The 25,989-nt window shown below is 38.9% G+C and overlaps 1 protein-coding gene across 1 annotated transcript in view; it reads left to right on the forward strand.

Annotated features, from left to right (window-relative positions):
• Positions 1-25,989, forward strand: part of LOC124094564 (aldehyde oxidase 4-like) — a 62,964-nt gene that overhangs the window by 11,262 nt on the left and 25,713 nt on the right. The window contains 14 exon segments of the mRNA XM_058580358.1: positions 3,113-3,174; positions 6,926-7,009; positions 7,615-7,695; positions 9,047-9,191; positions 9,434-9,526; positions 11,244-11,394; positions 12,845-12,939; positions 13,981-14,090; positions 15,915-16,099; positions 17,655-17,817; positions 20,363-20,455; positions 21,164-21,333; positions 21,777-21,891; positions 22,680-22,802. Of these exon segments, the coding sequence (XP_058436341.1) occupies positions 3,113-3,174; positions 6,926-7,009; positions 7,615-7,695; positions 9,047-9,191; positions 9,434-9,526; positions 11,244-11,394; positions 12,845-12,939; positions 13,981-14,090; positions 15,915-16,099; positions 17,655-17,817; positions 20,363-20,455; positions 21,164-21,333; positions 21,777-21,891; positions 22,680-22,802 (1,670 nt within the window).

Below are 25,989 nucleotides of genomic sequence, written 5' to 3' on the forward strand. Positions count from 1 at the left end.
AAATTTTATTGAGAAGAAATTCACTTATCATAAAATTCACCTATTAAAGTGTACAATCCAGTGTTTTTAGTCTGTTCAGAGTTGAATAATCATCCCCACAATCAGTTTTAGAAAATATTCATCACCCAGGAAAGAAATGCCACAACTACTTAGTAATCAGTACCCCGCCATTCTCTCCCTCCCAACCTCCTACCATGGCAATTACTTATCTACTTTATTTATTCATTCATTCATTCATTCATTCATTCATTTATTCTAATCAGTTATACATGACAGTAGAAAGCTCTTCAATTCATTGTACACAAATGGAGCAGAATTTTTCACTTCTCTGGTTGTATGTGAAGTAGAGTCACACCATTAGTGCAACCATACATGTACCTAGGGTAATGATGTCCATCTCATTCCACTGTCTTTCTTACCCCTCCCTTTTTCCCCCTCCCTTTTATCTCATCCAAAATTCCTCCATTTATCCCACGCCCCCCCATATAGATTAGCATCCACTTATCAGAGAAAACATTCAGTCCCTGGTTTTTTGAGATGGACTTATTTCATTTAGCATGATATTTTCCAACTCCATCCATTTACTTAAAAATGCCACAATTTTATTCTCTTTTAATGCTGAGTAATTTTCCATTGTGTGTATGTAGCACAGTTTCTTTATCCATTCATCTATTGAAGGGCATCTATGTTGGCTCCACAATTTAGCTATCATGATGTGGCAGTGTCCCTGTAATATGCTGTTTTTTAAGTCCTTTTGGAATAAACCGAGGAGTGGAATAGCTGGATCAAATGGTAGTTCCATTCCAAGTTTTCTAAGGAGTCTCCATACTGCTTTCCATTTTGGTTGCACCAATTTGCAGTCCCACCAGAAGTGTACGAGTTGTCCCCCCACATCCTCACCAACAGTTATTGTTGCTTATATTCATGGCTATTCGGACTGGAGTGAGATGAAATTTTAGAGTAGTTTTGATTTGCATTTCTCTTATTACTAGAGATGTTGAACATTTTTTAATATATTTGTTGATGGAACAAATGCAGTTTTCTGTAACAACTCTAATTTCATGGTGACTGGTCACTAATTCTTAGAAGAAAGCTATTAAGGTAAATTTCTAGGTATTATAGGAAAGTTCTTTGTTCTTTTCTATAAACAGACCTGGATAGAAACTGAGTTTTATGATGAAAAGATGCAGAATACAACTAAATAGATGTTAAATTTAAATGTTATAGGAAGTGGCATATTAGTATTCCCTAATATTTTCCCTTATCACTTAACAACAACTTTTTTGGTTTCTAGTTAAACACTATTAAAATATGGGTCAATAATTTCAATTATAACCTGAATGGATTGAGCAATTGATAATTTTTGCTCAGTGAAATAATGAGCAACTAATGAGGTATCAAGAACTTTGAAAAGCATAGGTCTTGTGATTTGCCCTTTTTGTCAGTTTATTTGATTATGAGGCAATCTTACAGAGACAAATTATACCTTTCATGATTCTGTGCCTGTGATTAACATAGAAACCACCAAGAAAGAGATGGTACTGTCAAGTTTGGCTAAGTGGATGAGGCAGACAACTTTGTTCTAGGTGTAGATAACTTGAAGGGTATATTTATGCTCTCTGTAGATAACTTGAAGGGTATATTTTTGCTCTCTGTAGATAACTTGAAGAGTATATTTATTTGCTCTCTTTCTAGAATTATAAATATTAGTCACACTGATAACCTTTGTGGGTCTTTTTTTTAATGTGTGTGGTGCTGGGGTTCAAACCCAGAGCCTTGTGCATGCGAGGCAAGCACTCTACCAAATGAGCGATATCTCCAGCCCTCATGGTCATATTCTAAGAAAAACAATAATACAGGGGCTGGGAATATAGCGCAGTTGGTAGAAAGCCTGCCTTATATGCACCAAGTCCTGGTTCACGCCCCCCCCCCACAAAGAAAGAAAAACAATAATATAAAATAAAGTTCAAACAAATGTAATTAGTATAGGCTTATAAGTTCTAAAATGGGCAACCAACATAAAAATCGCTGCTTAATTTAATCTAGGCTTTTCCTTTCAAGGCTAAAGGAATAACATTTTTGAATTTTCATCTTTTTTTTCTTCTTAGAATTAGAAAAATGTCTGTAATGGGCAGTTATCTTTTCTTCAGCAGTCTTTAATACAGTCTATGGAGTTAACATTGATTATGTAACCCTGAACAAAATGAAACAAAAAGTCCTGATACTGGCTCACCCCAGCCTTTACTGCTAGCTTACAGCTTATCAGAGAGAAGATGTCCATGGCCTTCCCACTACTTGTATTTCATAACACGTAGTTATGTTCTAGAAATTTCAGCTTCTTCCTTCTACTCTAAGGAATTCTAAATTCACATCCTTCCATGTTTTTTCTTCTTTAGCAAAAAGAAAGAGACTATGGAGTCTGCAGCCATTCTTGTGTATTCAGCTTCTTCTAAAAAGAAAGGAGGGAACCCACAGCCCAACTTCCCTTGTGACTCACTGGAAGCAACACTTTTCTTCTAGTAGTTTTAACTTGCCGGATCCACATATACACACTCCCTCTGAAATTGTTAAACTATAATTGAACATAATAATTTGAAACATACTTTTAGTATAAAAATAATACATTCTATTGTGAAAAGGTCCCCAAATTTAAAGATATAGAAAAACTCATCAATAATTCTGCCACCAGTAGCGCCACCCAGACCAAGACATTAACACATGAGCCTTTGGGGACACTTATCCAGACTATAGCAGTCCCAATTCCTCTTACCCTGGGAGACTGCAGGAGAAAGGTATGACCGAGGGACACATAGATGATATGGAGATGCAGATATACAACTTAGGATAGGGGCAGGAAATAAAGAAGAAAGGATTGAGAAAAACTTTGGAGATTTCTATGGTATTTCAGGAAGAAAATGTAACCACAAAATTTATTTTTTGAAGAACATCTCCAAGGGAAACATTTTTTTCTAAAAAAATCTTGCTGGCTTTAGGGAGCAAAAAAAAAAAAAAGAATCTCAATACTAATACAACTATTCCACTGAAAACATGAAGTACAGATATGCAATGTATTTCTATATTATTTTCTAAAACTTTACCCCTTGTTAATCAGGTAATTTGTGCCGATGTACTGGATACCGACCAATTATAGAAAGTGGGAAAACTTTCTGTGTGGTGAGTTAAAAAAAAGACTACCCATTCTGTTACATTAATGATCTTTTGCATTAAAATAATGTATTGCATTCACTAATCTCTAAAATAACCCCATGTTGCCTTTTCTAATCACTGAAAGTTGTTAAATACCTACAGCTTTTTTTTTAAATAAATGGTTAGCATCTGTCTTGTTTTTATCCTTAAATTGGTCATTTTCCTGAGGAGGACAGAATTTAGTTTATGACTTCAAGAAATGTGTGGTCTACTGAAAAAAATAAAGCATGGAAACAATAAAACCATAATTGAAAAGCAAGATATTAAAAACTCAACGTATCCAATATATGCATATAAATTTTGAAGGAACATGAACTTAAGAGAATTAATAAATGGGAAGAAAAGAGACAGAGGAGAGAAGGGGAGTTTTGAGCTAGGTCCTAAAGAAAACACTAGAAATGAAGGCTAGAGAGAGGTCTAGGAAAATTCCAAGTAAGATTGGCAGCCATTATGAAGTCAAACAACAACAAGTGCTGGCGAGGATGTGGGGAAAAGGGTACACTTGTACATTGCTGGTGGGACTGCAAATTGGTGCAGCCAATTTGGAAAGCAGTATGGAGATTTCTTGGAAAACTGGGAATGGAGCCACCATTTGACCCAGCTATTCCCCTTCTTGGTCTATTCCCTAAAGACCTAAAAAGAGCATGCTACAGGGACACTGCTACATCGATGTTCATAGCAGCTCAATTCACAATAGCAAGACTTTGGAACCAACCCAGATGCCCTTCAATAGACGAATGGATTAAAAAAATGTGGCATTTATACACAATGGAGTATTACTCTGCATTAAAAAATGACAAAATCATAGAATTTGCAGGGAAATGGATGGCACTAGAGCAGATTATGCTAAGTGAAGCTAGCCAATCCCTAAAAAACAAATGCCAAATGTCTTCTTTGATATAAGGAGAGTAACTAAGAACAGAGTAGGGACGAAGAGCATGAGAAGAAGATTAACATTAAACAGAGATGAGAGGTGGGAGGGAAAGGGAGAGAAAAGGGAAATTGCATGGAAATGGAAGGAGACCCTCAGGGTTATACAAAATAACATACAAGAGGAAATGAGGGGAAAGGGAAAAATAATACAAGGGGGAGAAATGAAGGTCAGTAGAGGGGGTAGAGAGAGAAGAGGGGTGGGGAGGGGAGGGGAGGGGGGATAGTAGAGGATAGGAAAGGTAGCAGAACATGACAGTCACTAGTATGGCAATATGTAAATCAATGGATGTGTAATTGATGTGATTCTGCAATCTGTATATGGGCTAAAAATGGGAGTGCATAACCCACTGGAAGCAAAGTGTGAAAGATGATATATCAAAAACTATGTAATGTTTTGAACAACCAACAATAAAAAAAAAAGAAAAAAAAATAAATAAAAAAAATAAATAAAATCAATACTTAGAGATAAAAAAAAAAAGAAAATGGATGGAAGTAGGAAAAAGAGAGATGTCCAAAATTCAGGTTAGAATGACTAAATGATGAGACTAAAGTATTAAAAATTCATAAGATCGTGTTTGGGGCTAAAGAATGTAGATGTAAAGCTGATAACCAATGTGTAGTCATTGTTCTCAAGCCAGAAATAACACAATGAGAACAGAATTTTGGAAGAAAAATTCTTGGCACTTGCTTATAGATAAGCCTGGGGAGCCATGTTGGGAGTGAAGGGATGGACTAGTGCCATGTCCCACACAGGAGAGAATGACGACCCAGACCAGTGTGGCAAATGTGGAGACAAGGAAATCACTTTTAAGAGGATTGCCAGAATCATAGCCACCAGATGGTAAAGAGCAAAGAACCCAGGTCACCTTCCAAGTCAAGAAACAGGAACCACAGGAGACAAAGGAAGCTGGGGAAAAAAATGATTTAGTGTATGGGGGAGCAGATAGTTTTGAAATATCTTGTTTTCATAAAGTTAAATGTCAGGAGAAGATATATTTTGAAACAATTTCAGTAGGGGTGTTTTTCCAGGACGCATTTTTTATAGTAAAAATTATTTTTATATGATTGTTTGGCTAAAAACAATTCAAGGTACATAAGTTCATGCCAAATACTAAAAAAAATCTTTAAAAGACATATTTTAATGCCAGTACTGAATATTTTCATGTTCTACACACTACAGGCTATTTTATTTTAATTCCTGGGTTGGATATTATTTATGTGGAACCATAGGAGTGGGCAATATACTACCATTTTTGACCTTCAAAAACAGCAGTTTCTTTGTCTGATTCAACCTCTTACAGTGTGATTATTTTTCTGGTGACAAAAAAAAAATCTGTACAAAGATAGAGACAAAATTAGATATTTAGACTCTTTCTCATACTGGGTCCCCACATTCAGCCACTTGTAGTTAGTTCCTTTACTGTGTACAGCATTGCCATAAAATCCAAATCCCTTCTTAATTCTGTAGAAATGATCTTGCAAGTAAGATATACCAGCTGCTACTTTGGCAGTAGTTCTATGTGTCAGGCACTGTATGAAACTTTTCTAATACTTAAATCTATCGAATCTTTTGGGGATGGGTTTTATAATCCGAATTTAACCCTGCTAATATGTGTTAAAGCAGGCACTAGACCCAGTTCACCTTGACTTACTTTTTTTTAAATATTTTTTAGTTAAACATGGACAAAGTATCTTTGTTTTGTTTATTTACTTTTATGTGGTGCTAAGGATCGAACCCAGTGCCTCACACGTGGGAGGCAAGCACTCTACTGCTGAGCCACATCCCAGCTGCCTCCCCTTGACTTATGTATGAAGAGCATCTCTAGATTGCCACAAACCCTTTGGCAGTGTTTACACATTGAAAAGGGAAAACAGGAATGATAAGTCTGATTGTTGTAGTAACTGATAAATGAATTCCAGCTCCAAATTCTGCATTTCTGCATGAAATGTCCTAAAAATTAAAGTTAAATGATTTTAAAATGTTTGAGTCATCCCAATAATTCAAAATGACCCCAATAAATGACAAATAAGCTCAGGCTTTATTTATATTGATATATAGAAAGTTTTAAAGCCAGCTTGTCTTCTTAGGACTTCATTAAAGATGCATTCTGTATCACCATTAAGATGACAAAAAACAATTTGTTGGGTTGGTTACTACACTGTAACTACACTTCATGTATCTCAGTTCCAATAGAGGCCTCTGCTGGCTGATTCCACCCACCTCTCACACCTTTGCCATCCCCAGAGATTGGAATGACACTGTTTACAGGACTCCATCCTGACTTCGTCCCGTTCACTCCCTATTATTTTATTTAATTGTTCAGTGAAGAGATAGCAGGTTACCTAACCTGCCAGATGCTAAGATAGGTGACTAAAGAACCAACTAATGAAATGAATTACAGTAGATGGGGTAGAGAGAGAAGATGGGAAGGGAGGGGAGGGGGGATAGTAGAGGATAGGAAAGGTAGCAGAATACAACAGTCACTAGTACGGCAATATGTAAAAACGTGGATGTGTAACCGATGTGATTCTGCAATCTGTATATGGGGTAAAAATGGGAGTTCATAACCCACTTGAATCAAATGTATGAAATATGATGTGTCAAGAGCTTTGTAATGTTTTGAACAACCAATAAAAAAATTGAAAAAAAAGAAAATATGTGCTAAATTTTGTACTTCAAAGTAAAATTAATGATGGAATTTGTGACCAAATAAAAATTTAATCTTTTAAGTGAAAAAAAAAGAACCAACTAATGAATTTGACTTCAACTGCATTACCTCCTAAGGAATCCAGTGTTTGTCAGCTGAAAGGATCCGGAAAATGTTGCATGGATCAAGATGAGCAGGCTCTTGAAAACAGACAAGAAAAAGTAAGTATCTGGCTTTTCCACTTCAGTTGAGATTGGCTGAAAAACATCCATATAAACCCAAAGGAGTTCTCTGTTAGTGTGAGTAAGTAAAATGCAAAATAAGTGAATTGGGATCATCAAAAGCCTCAAAGAGCTCCAAAAATTAGGAGGTTCGTGACTCGCACAAGGCTGGTCGCACAGGCTGCTTCCCTTCCCAAGCATCAAGGCTTTCTGTGCTTAGTCTGAGTTTAGCAACCATCCCCATTAGTTAGTTAACTCACTAACTCTTAGTGAGTTAGTCCCTCACTAAGAGAGACTGAGCAGCAGTGCCTCCTCATGCTCCTGCCAGAAAAAATACCTGCAAATGATTCCTGGGACCCAGAACAGAAACCTGAAACCCAATTTCTGACACCAGAGGAAGAAAACCAGAGTCTAGTAAGCAAGCTGGGAAATCATCCAGTGCTCTTGAGAGAGTGGGAAGCACTCCACTGAGAGATGCCCTGTGGTTCTGGCACCTCATTTTGTGTCAGGACGTGTCAGAGGAAGAGGCCCTGACTCTGAAGTCTCTCACTTAAATCTTCCTGCACTTCTCTCAGTAACTCCATGTTTTGTTTTGTTTCATTGAGATATGTACCAAACTGTATGATGAAGATGAATTCCAGCCATTGGACCCATCCCAGGAGCCTATATTCCCTCCTGAACTGATAGTAAGATACTTTACTTCTATTGTTTCATAACATGATATGGTATCTGCCTTTTTGTATTACACTATGAAATTACTGAGCTTTAACATTAAAAGTGGGAAGTGTGTCCAAGATAATGGAGCAAAAACCCATTTTTAGGGATTTTATTCAGATAAGTGGAACAGACAGCTTGGACGAGTGGTGCTGCCAGGATCAGCTGCCAGGATGCATTGGTTGAATCCCATCAACTGAAGAGCCTCAGGCCAGAGTACAGTGACACACCCAAGGCCATTGGTACTCTGTGAGATATCTTAAAGGTCATTTGTAAAATCAGTAAGTAAGAATCCAAAGACACTTAGAATAGCAGAATCACACTATTCTTACATTTAGTTTCTGTAATTTCAACTCAATGGGGGAAAGATAAAGAGAAAATAACGTATATAGTGCAGTGTGTCTGCCACTCTCTTCTGTGCCTGGAGAGAACACGAGAGAGGTGATTCCACTGGCTACAGAAGGTCTCAGTCCCCACACACCTCTCAGAATGGTGAGAACTTGGGCATCCTGAGTACAAATCTAGAAATAAAAATTACATGCATAGTGTAGCTGTCTGTACACACATATCTAAATATATAGAGACAGTTGTTCAAAAAACCCATTTATGCAATTCCTGCTGAGTGATTTAAGGGATGCTTTTCAAGGATAATTTTGCCTATAAACAATTCTTGTCCAGCAGAAAATCTCATCCCCAAAGATGAGTCTCCTCTGAGTCACTGTTGGGCAGAACTAGAGCAGGAAGCCTGGCATCTTAGTTCCAGGCCAAGCCACCTTCACTACATTGTGCTATTTCCTCTTCACACACTCACTTTGCAAATACAAATGGAGTTTAGGCCACTCTCCATGATGATTCTTTAGCAGTGCCATATGGATCTTATCAACAGATGACTCATTGGTGATCCCTAGAAGCTGGATCTCTCCAGAAAGCTAAATTGCAGCCCACCTGGACACCCAGTGAAAGAACGAACAAGGCTTGTCGACAGAGCAAATGCCCCTTTATTGAGGAACAGCTCTGCATATTTATAGAGCCAGGGGTAGTTTGACAGTTGACAAGGGGTGCTTTTTGATTGGAGGGTAAGGATCAGGTGAGCCATCAGGGCTAGTCTGATTGGTGGGTAGGATCAGGTGAGCCAGCAGGGCTCTGATTGGTGGGTAAGGATCATGTGAGCCAGCAGGGCTCACCATTGGACGGCTCTTCATGGGATATGGGGAAGTTAGTCTTTGGAGCTGGGCTGACTCCCAACACCCAGAGCTGTGGATACACTCGTGGCTTGTGATCAAGAGCCCTGCTTGAAAGTGTGTTACATTTGCTTCTCTGCAGAGAATGGCAGAAGATCCAAATAAGAGAAGACTGACGTTCCAAGGGGAGAGGACTACCTGGATCACCCCTGTGACCCTGGATGACCTTCTGGAGCTGAAAGCCAATTTCCCGAAAGCCCCACTTGTCATGGGGAACACTACAGTGGGTAAGTGTTTGCTTCCCTGTTCTTTAGAGTGGGTAGCCTAAACTCTGTGTCTCTTCTGAAACTCCTCCTAAGTGCAATTCATTTTTGTTAATGATACTCATGGTCCTTTAGAATGATTTGTTGCTTTCTTTTGAATATAAGTTATGAGTGTCACAATTTTCATTCTGGCTTATCAGTAACTTACATGTATTAGCATCCATTTTCTTCTTTTTCTGATTGCTTGAAATGGTGTTCCCCTTAAGGACCCGCCATTAAGTTCAAAGATGAATTCCATCCAGTTTTTATATCTCCACTTGGGCTTCCAGAACTACACTTTGTGACCACCACAGATGATGGTAAGTACCTTCTTTCACAAATAAGATATAATTGTTGGCTGTTGGGCTGTTGGGAAGCAACCACAGGTGCTGAGTGATTTTGAGATTTCACAGAATAACTCACCTCATTTCTTTATTCAGATATTTACTGAGCACCTACCCTGTGTCTTTTATGAGCATTTTCAAATGAATTTACTCAGCTACATCACTGAGTTCTACATCATCATAGGAGCCATAATAGCAGAAAGATGTCACATACCTCACCAGGTATTCAGGGATTGACCAAACAAGAAACTGAAGACATGTGCTGTCCAGTAGGAAAGGTTCTTGTCACACATTACTCTCCGATTCACAAATTTTCTCAAGGTTTATTCCATATATACATACACAAACATATGCACACACACATACACATATATCTTGACCACAAGAAATGTAACTATGAACAACAAATTTGTTTGAAATATAACGATGAACAACAATTTTTTTATCTTCACATGCTTTCACAACAACCCTGAGAGATAGATAGACATAGCAGGCAGCCATGGTACCTCTATTACCCTACAGAAGGTATAGAATCAAAGGGCTTAAGTAATTTCATCAACATCACACAGCTAGCATATCCAGGTCAAGGCTCCAACCCAGGTCTTCTTGCTCCACCTAATGCACTAAAGAAGGCAATCTGAAAAACACATCCCACCATCCACTACCCAAACTAAGCACTGGAATGATAATGACTGTAGAAACTAAAAATCCTATAAAGCAAGGTTCTCCTCAGTGAGGAAACAGAAATCAAGTAGACAATTTCTTGATAGCCCCTCTGACCTGCCAGTCTGAAGTCAGTCAGTCTGTTCACTTTTTAACCTGTTGGAAAGTGTATATCAATGGACTCACAAGAAGAGATGGAGTAAGGGAGGCCAGCCATGTAGAGCAGAAGGTTGGGAGAAGGTGTGGGAAGTATTTGGTTAGGGTGTGGTGAGGAGGTGGGGAGGAGGTAGAGCCTGTGGGACCCAAATCAGTGTTTGGGTCTTCACTGTTGTCCCTTTTCTTCACTGTTGTCCCTCCAGGGAGCAATAGGCACTGTTTCCCTAACCATCCATCTAGTAAATTTTAATACCGCCCATAAAATGTATATCTTTTTTATGTGCAGTGTGTGTATTGGTGCTTTACACATAAAAAGAGTTTCGCACTCCTTTGGGAGCAATATTGCTCCCATTGAGGATGCATGGACTAGATGACATCACTACTTAAACTATACCCTATAAGCACACCTGCAAATAAAATTGACCCAAGATATGGCAGTTGTCTTTTCTTTTTATCTTTTTGATCTGAGAACAATAGGAAGAGATAACTGAAGAAGGACAAATGGGCAATTGACATTTTTCAGGTTAATTTTTATTTAGGCTTTGTAAACTTAAAAACAAAACAAAAAACCTTTATGAGACCTTGACTAAGATTTCCATATTTGAGCAATTTAGGAAAAATAAATGAAGTACTGAATTTCAGTTATTCGTGCTTGATATGTGCTAAAGTCTATGGCACACATGACTGAGAAAAGGAGTTTGGTGTTCAGTATTTGAGAGTAAAGCAGATTGCCAGAAATATTTTTAATTATTGTTTTTGTTGGTTGTTGTTCTGAGTGAATATGGAAAGCGAAGACAGATTGAAGAGACTGGTTTCATGCAGTCCTATCTTGTTAAAGTTCAGTTAAGCTTATATTCCACTATCTTATTTTTAGGGGTGACAATAGGTGCAGGATACAGCCTGGCCCAGTTGAATGATGCCTTACAAATTATTGTTTCGGAGCAACCAAAGGAGAAGACTAAGACATTTCGCGCCCTCCTGAAGCAACTGAGGACACTTGCAGGAGCCCAGATTAGAAACATGGCTGTACGTTCTCTATTAGATAAAATAAGTCACAGTTCTGGACAGTCATACAGTTCTGCTCATTTTAACCAGTGTTATCCTGAAGAGGAATCCTAAGTCAATGTTGAACATGTCTCCTCAATATGAGAGTGGGGATAGGTGGAGGTGTTCAAAGTAAGAGAACTGTGATATAATAAGATTATGATACAAGAGTCAGAAGATTCCCAAATTCTAGTCCCAATTACCTGTGATGATGTATGATCCTGGAGAAGCTATTTGATCTCTTTAAACCACTGTCTCTTAATTTTTGAAATTAAGGTCCAACCCAATGGACTGTCTCTAAGGTACTGTCCAGCTCTAACACTCTATGAAATATACCTCCAAGATGCTCTTTTATGGCTGGTTCTCCTCTTAGATCTTTGTATTAAGGTCAGTTTCTAAATGTGTCTCCCACATGTGCATTCGTGGATTTCCCCAGTTGTCTAGCTTACTGGGGTTTCCTAGTTATTTAATATTTGAGAAAAAATCAAAGGGAGATCAGTAGAGTAGAAGAAGGGGATCCAGGAGAGTGAGGAGGGGAGGTAAAGGGGAAATACTGGGAAATTATATTGACCAAATTATATCATGCACATGTACAAATATATAACAACAAACTCTACCATTATGTACAACTGTAATGTACCAATAAAAATACAGTGGTGGTGGGGGGAAACTTAAGAAAAATTGGCTCAGACTACTCCCCATTCCACACATGGTGGGTAGATTAGCAGGATTTGGTGGGGTCATGGGTCACTATATTTCTCCTGTTTGGCTCTGGCTCCTTGGCTGATCCTCCATATCTGCCCTTCATTTTCACCTTCTGCATCTTATGTCCCTTTTCTAAATGGCATTGGTCCTCTCATTATCAACTTGACTCCGTAAGTCTTCAGAGAGCCCTTGTTTGAGTCAATGTGGAATAGCCTTTACTGAAGGTTCAAGGTGACAGAGAAGCATTCTGTTTCACAGCAGCAAGACAGGCTCCATATCCCAGTTTTTCAATTTGCTCAGGCCACAGTCTCTCCACCCTCCTCATGTTGTCTGATACTTTTTCTACCCTTTGGCCAAACCTTCCCTTCCCCCTAACCTGCTTTCACCAGCCCCCAAATTCCCATTCATTTTCCTTTGTATCTATCTTCATAGGTAAACACGCCTATCAAGGAATGTTTCCAAAGACAAATGCATATTTGAGTCAGTCCTTGAGGAAATCATTCCTCCTTGTTGCACATGGAAGAGGAATATTTTCTCAGGATGGGGTCAAGAGTGGGAATATTGTATGACATGTTGTCTGAATCTACTTAGCTGCTTCCAAATTCACAGATCTTTCTGTGACACAAAGAAGAGAATTAAAAACTTAACACAAGGCCTCTGTATAGAGAATTCATTATTTGACAAACAACTAAGTACATCTTTTCAAATGCCATCCTTTTTTATTTAAACTTTAGGAGGACATGTGGCAAGCCAGCCTCATTTTTCTGACCTAAATCCCATTTTAGCAGCAGGAAATGCAACCATCAACCTGATATCTAAAGGTAAGAGGCCAAGCTTCAGGTATTCTACTTTAGACTTACCACTGTTTGTTTTGTAGCCTCTGCTGTAATTATTAGCTGGGGACCCAAGAATATTTAATTTCACTTCATAAGGCTATGTTGACATTGCTTCAAACCTAAGGGTGAAACTTTGATCAGTTATCTGCTCTACAGAGGTCCTTTATCTTACAAACTGGATACTTTTATTGCACCTGACAATTTTTCTTAAATATTTGACCAATTTGTGAGCAGTTAAAATTACAGTATCAAAGTAGTTGAAGAAAAATATTAATGAGCGGTCTCTCCATGGCATATTTCAATCCAGAGTTTCATAAAGATGGCAGTTTTTCTTATAAGAATTTCATTTTAAACTAAATAAAGTTTGTGGGACATCTTACCCATTACTTCTGTCCTTATTCAGATACTTTGAGCTTTTGGGAGGGAAAAGGATTTAAACTTCAGGAAATAAAAACAAACTCATATTATTCATAGGGCTACTGATGTATGAGATTCTTCTCTGATTAAAATTAATTTTTTAAAGGTTACTCAAGAGAGTATGATAAACTAAGAGAACAGTGTGTGTGTGTCTGTGTGTGTGTGTGTACACATATATGCAAATAATCAAAGAGAAAGTGATATATCAGGAATCCCACCTCTGCCGGAAGTCCTACCTCTAGTACTATGGAAAGGTCATTCAATCTTTCCCAATCCCAATTTTACCATTTGTGAAATATAAACATTGCAGATTGTTTCCAAATAACTTTAAAGTTCCTTAAGGCCCAAATTTGTGAGTGGTGTATAAATGTGCTGTAAGAACCAGAAAAGACTCCTCAGCTTATCAGGTCCATCCCTGTCATTGTGCAGATGGGACCCCAAAGCTGCCATGACTTGCTTCAGCGAGCCAGGTTGGGAGCTGGAACTAGACCCCTGTGTTCTGGCTCCCAGCCTACACGCTGTCTTTCCCACAGATACATCACATCCACCACTTGCCGTGGGTTCTGCAGTGAAAAAGCTCAACCTAATCAAGGCCATTTTCTCTAACAGAAGGAGAACGGCAGATTCCATTAAATGGCCCTTTCCTGGAGAAAGCACCAGAGGCCAGCCTGAAATCTGAAGAGATTGTGTTGTCTATTTTCATCCCCTACTCTACACAGGTGAGGTTCCTGGAACTGCTGCCCTGCCCCACAGAAGCCCTGCTGGCCCTGTGCAGAAAGCCTGAGCTGCAAACAGGCTTCCAGGGGAAATGGCCCCCTATTCAGAACCAGTTGCTTTAGGGAAAGTTTGGGCCTCTCACAGGGGGAGACCAATTCCCAGATGGTCATTTGATTTTCTTTCATAGAAGAGTCACATTATAACTTTCATAGATCCTCAGCAATCTATTCTTCATGACTCCCTTCCTCCATAAATATCAGCCCCCCGTTACCAGCTGATCCAACCCAACTTCTCGTTTTAAAGAAAATTAGAATGCAAATATATATATATTTATATATATATATATATATATATATATATATATATATATATATATATATATATATATTTGTATAAAGGTAAATATAACCCTGGCTGCATTCAGTATTTATACATATTATTATTATTATATTCATTTCTTTCTTTTGACTTAAAAGAAATTAAGAGTGAAACATTTCTGTGGGCTTGATGTATATAACTCTGCCAAAGTTCAAGATACCTTTTCACGAACTAAATATGTTTTTACTCTTGTTAATTTTATTTTGTAGTTTTCTTATAAATGGTCTAAAGATTTCTTGTTAATGTTTTGCAGAAGTACTGCTTTAAGAACACATAACCTGGGTTAATTTAAGATAATAAATGATCACCTACAGGATTGAGAGATAGACATTAAAGCCCAGTACACTGTGATATTGATTTGCTGGATGTTTAAGATTAAGATTTTAAATTAAAGTTAAATTAAAAGGGCCAAAAACCCCAAAAGAGCTCCTGATAGTATCCTGGTCCCTATCTCTAGGTCTAAGGGAACATCGGCCCTGCAAAAGCAAAATCTATTATGTGAGTAGAATTTTTTATTTCAAAATGAATGTGCATCTTAGCCAAGATTGAGTACATAGTCAACATTAGCTAGAGGAAGCTTCTAACTAAGTGAAAGTTATTTCAGGTATTTCAAAGTCAATCAACATTTATTAACCAAATCATTTAATAAGATTCTTTACCTACCGACTATGTATCACAGCATGGTGTTCAAACTGGAAGACACTACAAGAGTTAAAAGGCATGGGGTCCTGTCCTCAGAGTCTCTAAATCTAACAGGAAGGGCTTGAAAGGTAGGGTAGGGGAAGGGGGACCAATTGCCTGGGACAGGAAATGACAGGCAGCTAGAGTAGTTTCTATTGGGGGACAGATGATAGCCCTGAATCCATGGGGTGGCCAATCCGGGCAGGAGAACCACATGGAGCTGGGAGGTAAGGAACAGGGCAGCTGGACAGCCTGCGAGGTGAGTCAGGGAAGGAGGCCGGGGTCCATCACCAAGCATCTCAGCTGCTACAAGGACTTATGTGTTTTAGCAGGTGGCCACCTTTGAAGCCTAAAGCAAGGTAAAATTTGAATAAAAGAGCTATTTTAAGAATATTGATCCAGTAGAAGAAATGAGTGAGCATAAATTGGTTGGGGGGAGGACTGAAGGCAGAAGGAGCAGTGAGGAGGCCAAGGCAGTGGCACCTTTTCTCCTGACTGTCCCCTCATCCCAACAGCAGCCCCCCGTTACCAGCTGATCCAACCCAACTTCTTGTTTAAAAGAAAATTAGAATGCAAATAGTAAGTCACTTACTTACCCAGGCCACATGTGGCGATCCAGAGTTGAAAGAAATAGAGCCCAGGGGATGAGCAGGGACTCTGGAGCCTGACAGCTGGGGAACCCCAGCTCTGCCACTTACTGTGTCACTTTGTGCAAGTAGATCAGTGGAGATAAGCACTAACCCTTCCGAGCATTTCTCTATCTCCAGTGGCACTTTGTGTCGGGGCTCCGTCTGGCCCAACGGCAAGAGAATGCCTTTGCCATTGTCAATGCCGGGATGAGCGTGAAGTTTGAAGACAACACAAACACAGTCCGGGAGCTCCAGATGTTCTTTGGAAGCTTCGGCCCCACCGTGCTCTCAGCAAGCCAAACCTGCAGACGGCTTGTCGGGAGGTATGTCATGGCGTGTCTGGCCACATGGAATGTGGGCCGTTCTGTTTGGAATGTTTTAATAAAAAATGTACTTTGGAAATTTTTTTCTGGTTTCAAACATACATATAGTCCCCTAAAAAAAATTAAGCACCACAGAATTGGATGAAGAAAGTACAAGCCACCCAAAAGCCAGGCCTTTGAGATAAAATGATTCTTTTATTGCAAGTTTCTGAAGTAAAGTTTATGCACAAATCACATGGTTTGAGTAGGTGGTACCTCTAAGGAATCAACTGTAAAATAAGTAAATAGCTCTAATACTGGGACTTAAGACATCTGAAAATATTCTTACTCCACTTAAAGAACATGAAATATATTTTTTAAAAGTCACATTGTCTTCTTCTTGTAACTCTCATGACCTCTAGCATTTGGAGAGTAAGTTCTAAAAATTCTTCCAACTTGCAGTTTTACAATAAATTTAACCCATCATCAAAATTTAACCTTCCTTGTCGAAAACTAGCAATTAATGCCAGGTTTTTCAGATATGAAAATAAATCCATGCTTCCAAAACAACTCTGTACAAATTTTTGTTTGTGAAATTTTTCCAACTCTCTTCAATCATTGGGTCATTTACCATGTTTATGCAGTGTACTTTTTGTACCAGACACTGATCTAGTTCCTGCAGACACAGCAGAGCACAAGACAGAGTTTCAGGTCTCAGGAAGCTTTCGTTTTAGTAGTGTTTTGGTTGTTTGTTTTGTTTTTGTTTTTCACTTGAGCTATTTGAGGTAAATCAATATTTCCAACTCATTTTATTAAAAAAATAATAAAGGAGAATTCAGTAAGGAAACTTTGGGAGCCCCTGCATTAGGTGCTAAAAAAAAAAGCTAATGAAATATTTTGAGAATCTTTTGTTCAGACTTCATAGATGATTACAGATGCCTGGAGTTATAGCTCCATGGTGGAGCAGTTGCCTAGCACATGTGAGCCCAGATTCAATCCCCTGTACCTCCCCAACTCTTTCTCTCTCTCTCTCTCTCTCTCTCTCTCTCTCTCTCTCTCTCTCTCTCTCTCTCACACACACACACACACACACACACACACACACACATACACACACACACAAACCAAAATGGTTACAGGTTGCACTCCATCTTTTCTTGCCATCAGTTTAGTATCTATCTGTCTTAGTACACTTTCTATTGCTATAACAAAATACCTGAAACTGGATGATTTATAAAGGAAAGAGGTTTATTTTGGCACATGGTTCTGGAGGCTGGAAGTCCAAGAGCATGACACCCACAAAGGCTTCTTTCCATTCCAACTTACAGCAAAAAGTTGAAGAGCAAGCAAGCCGGTGTTGGCTGAAGAGACAACACAGTGGCATACTTGCATTTTAGCAGCATGCTGTTACAGTGACTACTCTAGTCTCTCAACTGCATTAATCTCTCTTAAAGATTTAAATCACCTCTTCCAACACCACCACAATGACAATCAAATCTCAACATGAGTTTCAGAGATGATAAATCGTAGCACAGTCTTTGCCCCTTCTGTGAAACGTTTGCATTCTTACTGATAGACAGTGGGATGACGAGATGCTGAGTGACGCGTGCCAGTGGGTCCTGGATGAGATCCACATTCCCCCTGCAGCTGAGGGTGGCATGGTGGAATACCGGCGGACACTCATCATCAGCTTACTCTTCAAATTCTACCTCAAAGTGCGGCAAGGGCTGAACAAAATGGTAAGTGATTTCTCTGGGTCTCTGGTTCCTTGTCATTCCAAGCATGGGTCTGCACAGGAAGACTTCCCCTGCCTGGTTTGGATAATACACTGAGTGTACCTGGCATGGTGCCCTCCATGGTGCTTCCTAGCCTCCAGCCCTGCCTCTGGGCCTGGAGTGGTTTCTCCTCCCCTTTCTTCTCCTGTAACCCCAGGCTCTGAAGGGGGCAGCCTTGTTAGTCTATTTGCCCTATGATCCATGTGACAAGTGCTAAAACGTAATAAGAGGTTAACTAACAATGGTGAAAAGCCTTCAGTAAGTAAATTATACCTTTTCCTTGTTTGAAACAAATTTGCATAAAAATAATACTTTAATACTTAGAATGTAATCCTAGCCATTTGGGAGGCTGAGGTAGGAGGATCACAAGTTCAAGGCCAGTCCGGGCAACTTAGCAAGACCCATTTACAAAATAAACATGAAAAAAGGTCTGAGAATGTTGCTCACTGGTAGAGCACCACTGGCTTTAATCCCCAGTGCTGCAAAGGAAGGAAGAAGGGAAGAAAGGAGGAAAGGAAGGAAGGGAGGGAGGGAGGGAGGGAGAAAGGGAGATGTGAGTAAAGCAAAAAGGAAGAAAAAATGATTTGTGACCCCTATCATCCTTATTCAACCACTATTAATATTTTAGTGCACATCCTTCTAAACCCTTCTTTATGGATGTGTGTATATGTGTGTGCATATTAATAACTGTTCAATAGACGTTGCTTGTTGAGACCCATCCGTGAACTATATATACATGAGGATCTTTTCAGCACGGTAGCCAGTTAGTGGGAAAGCCTGGTATTGGGAACTTCCGGTGGCAATCTCACAGGGTAAGATCGCCCACAAACATGTAAACTCCCCCTGAGCTCTGCTCAGGAAGGTCCCATGTAGGACCAGAGATGGAGTGACCTGCTGTGGTCACACAGCCTCTCAGAGATGGGTGTGACCTGTCAATATGCCAGTCAATCTTTGACTGCCAGACATCACGAAGCAAGACACCACCTCTGAAACCTTATCCCTGCCTTTGATGTACCCCCTTAAATAAACCACGGGAGCCATTTTCTAATTGTCCAGCTCCAGCTCCTGTGTGGCTGAACCTATCAGGTGCTCCATCCTTTAAAACTGTGATTGTGATTCTGTCTTTTGTTCTTTACTAATTATTTCAGACTTTAAGTTCTTCAGAGGCTTATCCCTCTGAGCAGACAAAAGGACCCTGGCGAGGTGCTAGCCACTCCTCGAGAGTTGCTTACTTATTTTACTTAGTAATATGAACATCTTTCAATGTCATTAAATATTTCTCAGTGGCATCGTGACAGAATGGTTGCATGTGTGTTTATGGATGACTGTGCCATTATTTGATCCATTCCTTATTTTTAAACGTTTAAATTGCTTCAAGTTTTCTGTTAACTAGTTTTTTCTTACTCAACCTCATTTAAAATAACCTCCACAGCAGTGTTTCTTCTACCAAATATTATTGATATATCTTATTACATACAATTATATACTATTATATATTCTATTATGTATTATGTAGCACATTCGATATACAAATGTATATATGATTTATTAAATATTTTATTTTATTCATTATTCATTATTATATATTATTATATATTGTACACTATTACATATTCTATCACTATAGAAGAATTCAAAATAGAGAGGGGCAAAATTTTTTTAAATGAACTGTAATCCAATAATAATCAACTATTACTATTAACATTTTTAGAATATACACTTTGATATTTTTCAATTTCTTTTTACTAAATTGGAAGCATACTATACATAAATTCTGTAGCCCTTTTTTCATTTAACTATATTCCCTGAAGTATATTTCTTCATCATCAATAAAAATACTCTTACAAAACCATTTTGCATGATTACAGAATATTGCATCTGAATGTGCCATAATTTGTTAAGCCATTTTCCTCTTGTTTGATATTTAATTTAATTCCATTTTCTTCACTATCACAAATAATCTAAAATTGAACATTCTTGTAAATTAAGCACTGCTTGTTCCTCAGTTGCTTCTTGGAGATACATGCTGAGATAATTGGCCTGGATTTGAAAGCACAGCCTCCATTTAGAAGTGCACATATTTGCACTCATTCAAGAGGACCTTGTCCAGTCTGACAGGTGGCATACACCTGTAAAACCAGCAACTTGGGAGCTGAAGCAGGAGGACTGCAAGTTCAAGGCCAGCTTCAGGAAGTCAGTGATAGCCTGTCTCAAAAGTTTTTTTAAAAAATAATTAATTAAATTAAAGTTTAAAAAGAAAAGAGAGAGACCTTGTCAAGAAGTGAAGTCTTGGCTCTTGGAAACAACCTTACTTTTCTGTGTGCCCAAGTGGATGCAGAAGTCATTCTACAAACCTCGCCACCAGCTTAGAGAACTCCAGGCTCAGAGCTTTCTGTCAACAGAGCTGCAACCTAAGATCTTGAAGAATCCATTGGATAACCCCGTTTTTACATGTTTTTCCATGTTAGTCATTCAGATTGCAAAATTAAATGTGAAATAATCTTTTTAGGATCCCCAGAAGTTTCCTGATATTCCAGAAAAGTTCCTGAGTGCTCTAGAAGATTTCCCCATAGAAACACCACAAGGAATCCAGATGTTCCAGGTGGGTTGGTAAAGTTTTTGTTTTTTAATATATGTATGTTTTTGGGATACATATGCCTGTTATATATTTATTGCTGATAGAGTCTACAAAAGCCACCTGATGTCACCCATACACAAATTACTTGGTTAGCTACTGTGCTTTCATTCAGGGCTACTCAAGTAATTCTGTTCTGAATTTCTTTTCTCCATTATTTTCAGTTTTGTAACCTAAATATTTCCCCCTTTATTTGACCAGTGTCCGTCCATCCTTTAAAACCTGACTCAACATTTTCTGCCGCTAGAAAGCCTTCTTGCTTCATGACAACCACCCTGAATCTCCCAGGAACTTAGATATTTTTGTTCCGCTTTATCAATTGTGTAAATTATTCTTTATTGCCATATGAAATAGACCGCCTTATTTTAATGTGTGTTTGTGTGTGTTCTGATGCCTCAATGAGATTGTAAGAATCCTTGAAGACAGGAATGATGTCTTCTTTTTTTTTTTGGGGGGGGGGCAGGAATAGGGATTTTAATCAGAATATATCCCTTACTATAGAACTCATGGATACTAATTAACCTGATTCACAGATCTGAATATCTAATTACCTATAGTTTTCATTTGTTTGTTTGTTTGTTTGTTCACTTGTGAGTAAGCTAGATAAATCAAACCCAATTTTCAGGATATGAGAGAACTTCCAGTGTAAATTTTACTTGCTTTGTTCATTAACAGTGTGTGGATCCCCACCAATCCCCACAAGATCCAGTTGGCCACCCAGTCATGCACCAATCGGCCATTAAACATGCCACAGGGGAAGCCATATTTTGTGATGACATGCCCCGCCTTGACCAGGAACTCTTCCTTGCTGTAGTCACCAGCACCAGAGCTCATGCAAAGATCATGTAAGGAAACAAAAGATGTTCCCATGTGTTACTAAAATGCATTCACAGTTTCACATTCAAATTGAGAGGCTATTGCATATTTAAGTCAACTTAGAATACTCATTTCTTCTTCTGGACTGGAAAAAGTCTTTTTTTTTTTTTTCCAGAGATGCCCTCTGGCATTTGTTAACACCAGCCAAAAGTCCCTATTTACAGCTACACTGTTCATGACATTGAAGTGCTTAGGACCAGTTGAGAAAAGTCATTTTTAAGCATAGTTATTAAAGAATCTATGACCAAGAGTTAGAACACCTGCTAGATAATAATATTTTTCAACATAGACTATTGGTCCATGATTTAGTTATGAAGTCCACATATATTTTTTCGACTTGAGAAATCATTTATATTGTGCCATGAACTTACTTCTGCATCTTTAATATCTACCATCATGTTTTCCCTGCTAGATCAATTGATACTTCAGAAGCCCTGTCACTTCCAGGTGTGGCTGATGTAATCACAGCAGAGGATGTTCCAGGGGATAATAACCATCATGGAGAGATTTTTTATGCACAGAATGAGGTGTGTGATTTGTGCATGGTTTATGATTTGAACACTTTGCTGGAGAGACCAAAATGATTATCAGCTGCCACTGGAACATCCACAGATTTACATTCACACCACAAAAACTGGAAACCAATGACTCCTCCACCTCTGTGATTCTCCACTTCTCTCTTAAATCAGGGGTCCCTTTGAGATTCTGATGAGAAGTCATCAGTCTTCTTAAGGAAGGTCTCTGAATAGCTGTGAAAGAGAAGCAATATGGAACAGAGACATTAGATTAGGTAGAGGGGAGTGAAGGGAGGGGAGGGGGTATGGGGTTAGGAAGGATAGTAGAGTGAAGCAGATATTATTACCCTATGTACATATATAACTATATAACCAACCGGTGGGATTCTACATCATGTACAACCAAAAGAATGAGAAATTATACTCCATCTATGTATGATGTATGAAATGAATTCTACTGTCATGTGCAACTAATTAGAACAAATTTAAGAATGAACAGACATTGAAAGAAAGCAGAATTTCAGGTTGACCAGATCACTGTGTGTGCTGCAGGAATGACGAGGAGTGGGAAGACAGCAGAAGGCAGATCATGAAAGTCAAGAGAATTAAGTTCTGCAACCAATTTTTGTGTCCCCTAAGTCCCAGTGGAGCCACTGGTTTAAATTTTATTCTCATAGGTAGAAAATAGTTTTCTCTTTGACCACAAAATCCAGCAGGTGAATGTTAAAATGTGAGAATGATCATTCCTTTCTGATGAGTCTATGCCCTTAGCTAATCAGCAGCATGTGGCTTTCCTGCAGGTCATTTGTGTGGGTCAGATCATCTGCACCGTGGCTGCCTATACCTATGCTCATGCCAAAGAGGCAGCTAAAAAAGTGAAGATCACTTACGAAGACATAGAACCAAGGATCATCACAATAGAGGTAGTCTGACCACTTTGCATCTTGTAGCATGATTAGGGCAGTATACTTTGGGGCAGAATTCAGTCATGGAGTCATAAAATAGTATAAGCTGGGCTCCATCTATATACTTTGTTCAGTGCTATCCTAGAGAAAGGCTCTAGTAATCAGCACCTCAAGAGCTTTCCTGTCCAAACACCTTCTTCCCCACAAGTACTTCTGCAGCCAGTACAGCAGTGAAACTAACTTCCTATGCCCATTTCTCCTTGGCCTCTCACCAAAGCCTGCCTGAGAATACAGATCAGCAACACCACAGTATTGCCCTCAAGACCCCACAAACAAAGCTAGTCAATGGGTGCCGCAGTCTGGCTGGGCACAATCAGGAGCCACTTGTCAAAAGAAACTAACTTTATTTTTAGGACCACACACGCCAAACAAAACAGCCTCTCAGGAAAAATCCTCAGAGCCTCAACTGCCACCACCGGCTTTCCACAAGCCTCTCTCTCCCACACAAGCTTCTCTCCACCTCCCACAATCCTCCTGCTCTTGAGGCCGATTGGCTGGGTCACGTGGGCGGAGCCAAAAAAGTCCCCCAATGAGCAGCTCCGTGGTCTGAAAGGGCAGGGAAACAGCCCAATGAGCATCACCGCAGAGGAGCCAATCAGCTAGATGTTGCTGGGGCCGCTGTGAGCCAATCATCAGCCGGCAGCTGGTTGCTTGCAGCTGGAAGTTTGCTGGGGCCCCTTCGGCTGTGGCTCTCAACATCTCCCCCTCTCTGTTTAAACAACAAGCATGTGGCTTAGGGACCGTGCCTGCCTTAGGTTGTCCAATAGTACATACGGTCCTTTGGTACCATTGCAATTGGATCTTACCCGTCACTGACTACCGGTCCAGTATACAGCCACACCTGTGGAGAGGTCTTTGTACCAGCGGGGGGGTGAGGTTCTTTGCCTCACCTCTGTTGGCCCCCAAATAGCTGGACGATCATGACAAGCAGAAGGGAGGAAGATACACCAAGCCAATTGACGGCTCCTTTTGGAAAAATTGTACCACCAATGACATCATCAGCAAAAATACCCCAACATTACCACAAGTCGCTGCACCAACAGATAGTTCACAGTGCATACAGGTGAGCTCACAATGTGTCCAGGCAAGTTCTGCAAGCAGTTCAGTGATGGCTATTGTAGAAGCTATAGATTGGTTTTATCTTTGACTTCACCAGCACTGGGATGAAGATAGGAATTCTGGCAATAATGGCTAAAGAAAAAATTATGTAACATTACAGAAGGCACTAAAAGAAAACAATTTTCTTAACAATTTACATTGTCTTTAAGAGAATTATTAAATATAATGAAAAGGAAAGGTGAAAGTAAACAAACAGATCTGTTAACCTTCTTTTTTGTTTACATATTAAAACAATCCTCAACAGTTGTTTACCCAATTTAAATTAAACCATATAAATCACGTGAAAAAAAAATATTTGGATCCATTTTATCATGAGCGCTCATCATATATGATATATGGACATACGTACATTCAAACATATAACACAAAACACAAGTGTGCACACATAATAGAATACATACAACACATAACATTATAGTAAAGGCCTTATAACCTTTTACAGGTGAAATCTCCATTGCAATGTTTAAAAACTCTATAGTCAAAAAATAGAACTGATCAGCAAAACATTAACCTAGGTCTGTATGAGCTCAAAAAACAAAATAGAACTTCATGATATGGCAAAGGGCAATAATAAAATAGATATTGAAAAAAGCATCCTGGTTCTCTCGCAGATGTAAGAATAGCCAAACTGGAGTTTTGGATATCAGTTGTTATAGATTTGAGCCAAATCATCTTCTTTTTGGTCTGTAGAAATCGCTTTAGTTAATCTTTCTGGAATCCAAATCAGCTGCTGTTCTCCCTGTGGAAACACATAAACAGACCCCCGACTCCAGACAATCACTGGGTCAGGACCTTGGTTAATCTCTCTGGAATCCAAATCGGCTGCTGTTCTCCCTGTGGAAACACACAAACAGACCCCCGACTCCAGACAATTACTGGGTCAGGACCTTTCCATTGTCCTGTTAGAATATCCTTCCAAAGTACCTTGGGCTTATGTACATTTTTTGGACACATATGCCTTTCCGCAGCACTAAGTCCTGATGAATCCAAATTTAAAAAGTTTAGAGTAAAAAGGGTTATTTTAAGTTTATCTTTGGGGAATATATACCCCTTCCCAATTCCTTCTTTTTGCTTTAATAAGTACATTTTAATAGTTTGATGAGCTCTTTCAACTATGCCTTGTCCCTGTGGATTGTATGGGATTCCTGTTATATGAGTAATGCCAAATGTTGAGCAAAATTGTTTAAAAGAGGTAGAAGTATAACCAGGGGCATTATCTGTTTTTAACTGTTTTGGAACACCCACAGTGGCAAAATTTTGTAAGCAATGAGCTATAACATCTTTAGTTTTTTCTCTGGCATGAAGGGAGCCCATCAAAAATCCAGAAGAAGTATCAACTGTAACATGCAAATATTTTAATTTTCCAAATTCTGGCATGTGTGTGATGTCCATCTGCCAAATATGGTTAGGTATCAATCCTCTAGGATTGACTCCAAGATTAACTTGTGGTAAAAAGGTCACACAATTTTGACATTGTTTTATTATTTGTCTAGCTTGTTCCTTAGTTATTTTAAAATGCTTTTGTAAAGTATTAGCATTGACATGGAACTTTTTATGAAAATTTATAGCTTCTTCTAGTGTAGAGAAAATATGTATGTCATGTGTAGTTTTATCTGCTAAATCATTGCCCAAACTAAGGGCTCCAGGCAATCCTGTATGTGCCCTGATATGTCCTATAAAGAATGGATCTTTTCTGTCCCAGATTAGACTTTGTATAGTGGAAAGCAAAGAGAAAACAGTAGAAGAAGGGGAAATCCTACCAGCATCTTCAAGAGATACTATAGCATTAACTACATACTGACTATCAGAAAATAAATTAAATACAGAATCTTTAAACATCACAAAAGCTTGTAAAACTGCATTAAGCTCTACCTTTTGAGCTGATTGTTTGGGTACTAAAAATGTAAAAGTTTGATCAGGGGTAACTACTGCTGCTGTACCATTATTTGACCCATCAGTGAGTATATTTGGAGCATTCATGATAGGTGTTTTTCTTGTCATTTTTGGAAAAATTACAGGATGCAAT

The sequence above is a fragment of the Marmota monax genome, unplaced genomic scaffold (genome assembly GCF_021218885.2).
Source record: "Marmota monax isolate L192 unplaced genomic scaffold, Marmota_monax_Labrador192_F-V1.1 WCK01_AAM20220418_F8-fsc00007, whole genome shotgun sequence".
Taxonomy (NCBI): domain Eukaryota; kingdom Metazoa; phylum Chordata; class Mammalia; order Rodentia; family Sciuridae; genus Marmota; species Marmota monax.